Genomic DNA, 7,405 nt, shown 5'->3' on the forward strand with positions numbered 1-7,405 from the left:
AATATCTCTTAATTTTCTAGTTATCTCTATATATTTTCCAAAATTTACAAGATTCAATCAGTAATTGAAGCGTAAAAATACAGTTTTTTCATCACTCTTTAATTAGAGTATTTATGAGTAATTAATTGTATTAACTATTAACAAATAATCCAACCTACACATCTACATGTGAACTGAGCTATACTAAACTTTGTTATATGCTCGGATTGGTGTCGTTTTTTTTAATACCTGAACGGTATAAAGCACCCAACCTTTTTTTTAAAAAAAATATATGCCCAACTACATTTAAATTTCTCATACTTCATGACTAGGAGTCCAAACCCAGTATACCAAATTTCTCTCTTGATGGTTTTAGAACAATCTTTTGCTGTTTTTATTCGATTTTTAGAATAGCTTTTTTGTTGTTTTAGAAGAGTATTAAACGCTTCACGAGCAACTATTAGATTTGACCAAGTACACTTGTGACAATTAAAATCACATTTATGATGTTTAGGAAGGTTCCAACGACCCAATAACCGAAACTAGAATGAGGAAAAAAAGTTGTATAAAAGCAGGCGTCTAAACTATGGGCAAAAATACAATTTTTGCAAATAACTTGTTCATTTTCCATTCTTAGTCCTAAAAACTTTCAATTTGTTGTTTCAGTCCAATAAATTGGTCCGTATTTCTTTTAATCATTTTTTTCGAAGTGTTGATGTATCAGATCAATAATTTTCTATGTCGTCACTTCATTTTTCGATGTCACGTGTCATCATATTTTTGACCTAGTTAGCATCTATACAAAAATAAGGTAACGATTCGAGGAATTTAGTACTACTCCAATATGACATCATTAAAATAAGAACATGTATTATAATGAGTGATATATAAATACAATGTGTGTCCACGCAGATAATCGGAATAAGAATAATTGCACAATCGTTAAATGTACGACAACAGCAGCTCGAGCTCAATAGACAAGGCTTGGTCACACCGTCATAACAATCACTCCTTTGCTAGTCTAATATGTGCCAATCAGCTCGTTGGAGTTTACATACATAATATGCCTTATCGGCCGACAACATCTCTCAAACTAGTCGCAACTCCATATGATTCAACGATCACATCGAATCCACAAACATATTAAAATGGGTAAATCAATATAATAAAGGTACAATATGAAATTTATTGTCATGCATTGGTGCTACACATAGACAAAAAATATGCATGTATAAAATATTTTATTTTTACATTCATTCTATGTTTATGAAATGTCACGATGAACCATTAAACACATAAATTTCACATATCAAACGCTAGAAGTTATTTACCAAATCAAAGCACAGGTGACATTGATCTGCAGAATGGATTAGACTTCACTATAACATCCACAATAACAAATTGTCAACACATTGTTGTTCCCACGTGTGGAATTTGAGATAATAAAACTCGAAAATAATGAATAAATTGGACACCGAGATTTACGTGGAAAACCCCTAAAAATTATTAGGGTAAAAACACGGACAAAATGAAAAAAATTCCACTATAATATTTTGTGGTGTACAACTCACTCACTGTGTTTCCAAAGAGAATACACACTCTCTTAATACAGGAGAACAAACACCTCACAAATATTATAGAACTAATAGGATGAGAGAAAACTCGAAGAAGGGATGATTTCAGAATGAAAGAGAAGCTCTATTTATAGAGCCCCTTGTCCGTGTGAAAACGCATATAAAAACGCGTTTTCTCCTCTGAATTTTCCCGAGTCAAATAATGTCAACCCCACGTTTTTGTTTCCGTTTTCAAATTCTTCAACCCCATTGAATGCTTCCATCATACATGAAATATTTCCTGTACTTGCCGACACACATAACCAATTTAAACTCCCTTGAATTTATTTACTCTAATATGGTTTGAATCAAAGAGCCCATAACTAGGCACGCGTGGCTTGATTGTAACACATAAAACTTGGTATAAAGCTGTTGTATTCTAACACGGACTCAAATCACTTGGACCTAAGCGAAGTTTGAGTCGGTTTGGCCAAAACATGTTTAATCCATCCAAAACCTACCACTTATATTTGAATTCTAGACAAGGTTACATCCATAGCCATTCACCAAGACACGATACACTCGTTCAAACAACTCAATGGAAATGTATATTACAAACTTTATAACCTTTTGGTAAATCTTTACACACAATTGAATAACAGATATTCGAAAAATGTATTTTAAAAGTTCAGCAACAAACTTCGAGAGAATGAACTTTGGTGCTTTTGTTTATAGTGCTTAAAAAAACTTCAATGTTTTCGGAAATTCTTGCTGCCGTTGACAATACTTTGCCTAGTACACTGAACGAATTTTGCCACGTGTCGCACTGTGAGATGGGACACGGGATTGTCATATTATGTAGAAGAAATATCGCATATATTTTATATACAGGTTTTACGCAAAATTTATATGAGATTCATAAATATATCTAATGGTATATAAAACACACAGCAGAATATTTCTCTAAATGTGGTATAAATGAAGCAAAACTTGAACCCAACGTAGGCTACGTAGCTGCAATGATACAAAACCAACTGTAGCAAAACATTTTAACATAAATTGATCAAGAAGTGGCCCAAGGAAACTCGGCAGATTCAGCTTTCGAGCCGCATTTAATCGAAAAGATTCAGAAGGAAAACACAAATAAAAAATTCAAACGCAATGACATTCAGAGATGAGAAGATCAAGGCAGCTAAGATATAGTACGTTGAGCTTGATAACAATAAGTCTGTAACAGACAAAAGTGCCAAAACATAATAGGAGATAATCTACCTTAATCCAAACAAAGCATTACCAAGAACTCTTTGAAAAAAAGACTTAGATCTAAAATACAAACATGATTAATGTGTTTGTCCGTTCACCTGAAGCCAAGCACGTAGACGATTGAAAGCTATGTCATGGAGAATACGACCTGTCCCTCTTTGATCTTCTGCCAGCAGGTGAACGCCGAGGAGAGTAATCACGCCCACCTCCATATGGAGAACGTCTCGGAGAGTAATCACGTCCACCTCTATAAGGAGAACGCCTAGAAGACCTTTGGTATCCATAATCATCACGGCTCGAACCTCCACGATATGTGCCACGGTCACCTCGATAACCTTAACAAAAATGATGAGAAAGTTTTCACCATATCCAAAGACAAAGTTAAACTAAATAACTTACCACCATCACCCCGAGTGCTTTTGAGTCCAAGGTAATGACCAGGGGTGGGAGTCCTTCCACGTTTCCTCCGGGACTGCAGGGAAATAAATGGCCTCACTTCATGTACTCTAGCGAAGCAGTATCTATACTTAAATAAGTTGAAATAGAAACAACGCATATCTCACAGAATGGGAAAGAGCGGAGAAATAAAACCTCAAAAACATGAATGTAGATAAAACAGAGAAATCATATCTAACTTTCCCTGAATAGTTCAAATCTAGGAAAAGAAACATTGCAGAAAGATATACTAAGAAAGTCATTTCTCTCATTTGCCTAAATCAGAATCCAATAAAAAGAAAAAATGCCAGGTATGAAATACCATAAATGCTTGATTACAATGTTGATAAAGACCGTTGTTTATTTGAGAGTATTTGCTGAGGTTGTAAAGTTGTTGGACAATATAGTTGATATTTAGTTGATCAGATGCAAGTGAAAAGCTGTTTTAGCTTGTTCCAATGACTCATCATCTTTGGTTTCTGCCAACATAGCTAGCGCAATGTCTTCTGAATATAACCAGAAAACCTTCACGTCAAACAGACTATAATAGAATTAAATAGTCCAGGCAACCGTTTCTTAACAGACAGCTTACCCTCTCCACAGTTATGTACCGGCCTTCAAGAACTGATTGATCTAGGTATTTGATACAGCGGGTGGCATCATCAACAGAATCCATTGTGATAAAAGCAAAACCACGGGAAACACGGGAACGCGGTTCCACAACCAAAAATACTGATTTCACCTGTAATAAAATAGGGGAAAACAACAAATATTAACATGATAAAAGAAATCTAAGCTAAATCAAGAAAACAATTATGTGACACTCTCTATGATTGACAATCATTTCAATGCAGACATTTCAAGGGCTAAAATAGAAAATTATGCTTGTATGTCCGAAGGGGATTAATTCAAATTAAAATTAAGTTTCTTTGTTATGGGCCATATTTATTTAACAAATTTTTATTAGGAGCCTAATTACATCTGTCTTGGGACTCTGGACTTGTTCACGCTCTTTTATGGGCAACTTTAGCTTAAGCCGATATCACATAGTTAGTTTAGGATTTTCATATATAATTATGTAAACATGTTCAGAATATATCATTCATTTTTATCAAGAAAATTGCAAGATTCTCTTGAATTCTTATTGAACAAATCAATTGAACTTATCAAGATTCATTCTTATCAGTCATCTTGTGGTGTTGAATTTGGACTCGTTATCCTCAAATCTTCAAATGAATGGTATCCAAGAAATCAAAAACCTTAGCGAAATTCAGTTTGTGGTGGTTGTATAATCATTCGGTTGATTTTCCAACTTAAACCAAGATCTATCTTTTGGGATCATGGTTTTGTGGAGTTTCTGCAATTGAAAACATCCTAAGAAAGTATTTGGATTATTGATAGAGGTCGTTTATCATGACTCTCGTCAAATACACTTGATCAAAACAATTAACTACTCATGATCAGTTTGGTATGGAAGCACTTAGCCTAAAAGAATCTTTCATTAAGAAAAATATTTTTACGTGTTTTTATATAAAGCAGAAACTGTTTTCTATTTGGAGGCCTCTTGCTTGTTTAAGTGCTTTTTTTAAAAAAAATGCCTAACCAACTGTACTTTTCAGCAAAAACGCTTTTTTGACAAAAGTTAGAAAATTATTCTCACTCCAAAAGCTTCTGTATCCAAACACAAACTTAGAGCTTGAACAGCTCAACTCTAGGTAATTAAAATATCTTATAAGATGTTCGCAAATATTTGTTAAATTATTTTGAAAATATGATGTTTAAAAACAAGTTATTCACATCTCATAATTTTTTTAAAAGACGTAAGATCATGCCAGTCGCCAGATAATTTCTTTTAAAACCATGAAAGTTTTATTTAAAATAACCTTAATATTTACCTTACATATCCCAAACTATCCTCCAATCCTTTCCGTCTCACTTTTTTCCTTCCTCCAATTCACTTGATTTGTTCCTCTTCTCTCTTCAATTTTTCCTCTCCAGTGACTTGTTTTATCCAAAAATTTAAGAGCTTAACTTTAGAAATAAATTTAAGATTATTATAAGTTGCTGTAAAATCTAAGTTCCAAATGCTTATATGATGCTTAAAATAACCTCAGCTACATGGGCTCTTGACAACTTTTCGAGCAAAAAAAAACCTCAACTCCTCAAGTGCTTCACTCAATTGCATCTAAAAGACATTCTAATGATAAAGTTCCACACAAAATCAAAACATGCCATACCCAATTTGTTAGTTTCAATTTTTCATAAAAGTGAAAAAATAAAATAGAAGGAGCAATTCACCTTTCCTTCTTTTGAGAAATGATCCTCAAGGTCTCGCTCAGTGACCCTCGTAGAAAGTCCCGTAACATAGAGTGTGTCTCCTTTGTTAACAGCTTCAGTCCTGCAGGACAGATCGAGAAGAATGTCAACTATGATCGATACATCAAATGACAATCTACAACACGAGAAAACTGCAAAACTGAACGCAACACATATTGTAACTTGCCTGCCACGATCTCTAGACCCAGACCTGGACCTAGACTTGGGCCTTGGCCTCGACCATGATCTAGATCTAGATCGAGATCGAGAATTAGACCTTGATCTTGACCTCGATTTCATTTTTTTTTCTTCCCATGGAGGAGAGTGGGCATAGCTAAAGCAAATATGAGGTAGAACAGAAGGTCAAACACTTAGTATGAACAGAAGTAGCAGTAAATACGACTGAAGACAGTTAAACTTCATCTTTTTGTACAATAACAAACCACGTCAAGAAGTATCTTTCAATGAAAACAAAGACCATCCATGGCTACCAGATCGAATCTAAAGAGTGAAACTTATACAAGGTTTATTAGCAATCACATTGGCTGTTGAAAAAGCTATAGCTGAACTGGATATGACAGTGAGAAGTGAGAACTAGATTCAAAAAATAAAAAATGCTTGGTAACAGCTCAGACTATTGCAACGTTTTACCTACAGCAACAGCAGACTGTAATATATAAGTCCGCTTTCCTATATGATAGTTTCTTCCAGAGAACTGTGACATACAAATGGTTGGTGCATTACTTTACTTAAATAAGAATTGAAACCAGCCATGGTACATCTACTCAATTTTCGCACTTTTGAAGTAGGAGGGCAAGAAAAATAAAACATACATCAATTATATCATAAAAGTGACTGGTCTGTCTCTTAAATAAAAGTGGATCATGTCCCCATCTTTTCTAAACAACGGAAAAATCCAATTTAATATGCTAATACACAAACCGATGCAGTATCCAGGTGAAGTTCCAAATTCCCTTCTCTCCATACATAAAAGCCTGAATTTATTTCATTCCGCTGACATAATACACATCACATTAAAATTTTGAGCCACTAAAATCTAAATATTCTCACCATGAGAAACAACCACCGCACATAATACCAGGCCTTCTAGGAACCACAAGGCCAGCTCATTCCGTGGCGGATATGGCACCCACCCCAAAAATAAGAAAATTCCCGAATTTGACATGTTATTTTTCCATAAATAGGAGTTTTGTCTGCAAAACACATTGGCCCACAGACGAAAACAGCAGACGACAAACATCACAATGCCAATTTAGCTATTGTTTTTCACGCAATCGGAAAACCAAAATATAAAGCCCCCTTCAACTGAAAGAATCTGGTCAGAAAATCCTAAATTAAATCAAAACGATCAAAAAGCGATGTCAAGGAAGCAATTAAAAAAATTACCGTGCACGAGGAGAATCAGCCTGCAGAATGGAAAAACAATCTGTTAAGACTTATTGAAAAGCACAAAAAAATCGATATTTGACTGAATTTCATACAAAACAACATAAGAGACGGAGATCTTGCCATGGTGGGGGTAAAACCCTAAATCGCGAGTGCTCCAAGGGCTTCGAGCAGTTAATTCAACTTTCTGCGCAAATAAACGAAACCCGGTGCAAATGCGCTATGGAATTAGGTTCTATTTATACGTAAGTGCAATGGAATTAGAAGAAAATTAATAATAATACTAATTTAAAAAAACACATAAACTTGCGTGAGACGGTCTCATGGATCGTATTTTGTGAGACGAATCTTTTATTTAGGTCATCCATTAAAAGTATTACTTTTTATGCTAAAAATATTATTTTTTATTATTAATATCGGTAGAGTTGACCCGTTTCACAAATAAAGATTTG

The 7,405-nt window shown here is 34.5% G+C and overlaps 1 protein-coding gene across 3 annotated transcripts; it reads right to left on the reverse strand.

The window, feature by feature from the left end:
- Positions 1-2,725: 2,725 nt before the first annotated feature.
- Positions 2,726-7,194, reverse strand: LOC142549520 (putative RNA-binding protein C25G10.01). Of its 3 annotated transcripts, none has more exons than XM_075658502.1 (7): positions 7,077-7,194; positions 6,954-6,973; positions 5,734-5,880; positions 5,529-5,628; positions 3,823-3,972; positions 3,198-3,267; positions 2,726-3,130 (listed from the first exon to the last, which is right to left on the reverse strand). In XM_075658502.1, exons 1-7 carry the CDS (start codon positions 7,077-7,079, stop codon positions 2,928-2,930), a joined length of 693 nt encoding a protein of 230 aa, XP_075514617.1. In that variant the 5' UTR covers positions 7,080-7,194; the 3' UTR covers positions 2,726-2,927. The 3 variants fall into 3 exon arrangements, with proteins under 3 accessions (XP_075514617.1, XP_075514615.1, XP_075514616.1); XM_075658500.1 differs by having other exon boundaries at positions 3,195-3,267; XM_075658501.1 differs by lacking the exon at positions 6,954-6,973 and having other exon boundaries at positions 3,195-3,267; positions 7,057-7,192.
- Positions 7,195-7,405: the final 211 nt, after the last annotated feature.

Source organism: Primulina tabacum, chromosome 6 (genome assembly GCF_025594145.1).
Source record: "Primulina tabacum isolate GXHZ01 chromosome 6, ASM2559414v2, whole genome shotgun sequence".
Classification (NCBI taxonomy): Eukaryota; Viridiplantae; Streptophyta; class Magnoliopsida; order Lamiales; family Gesneriaceae; genus Primulina; species Primulina tabacum.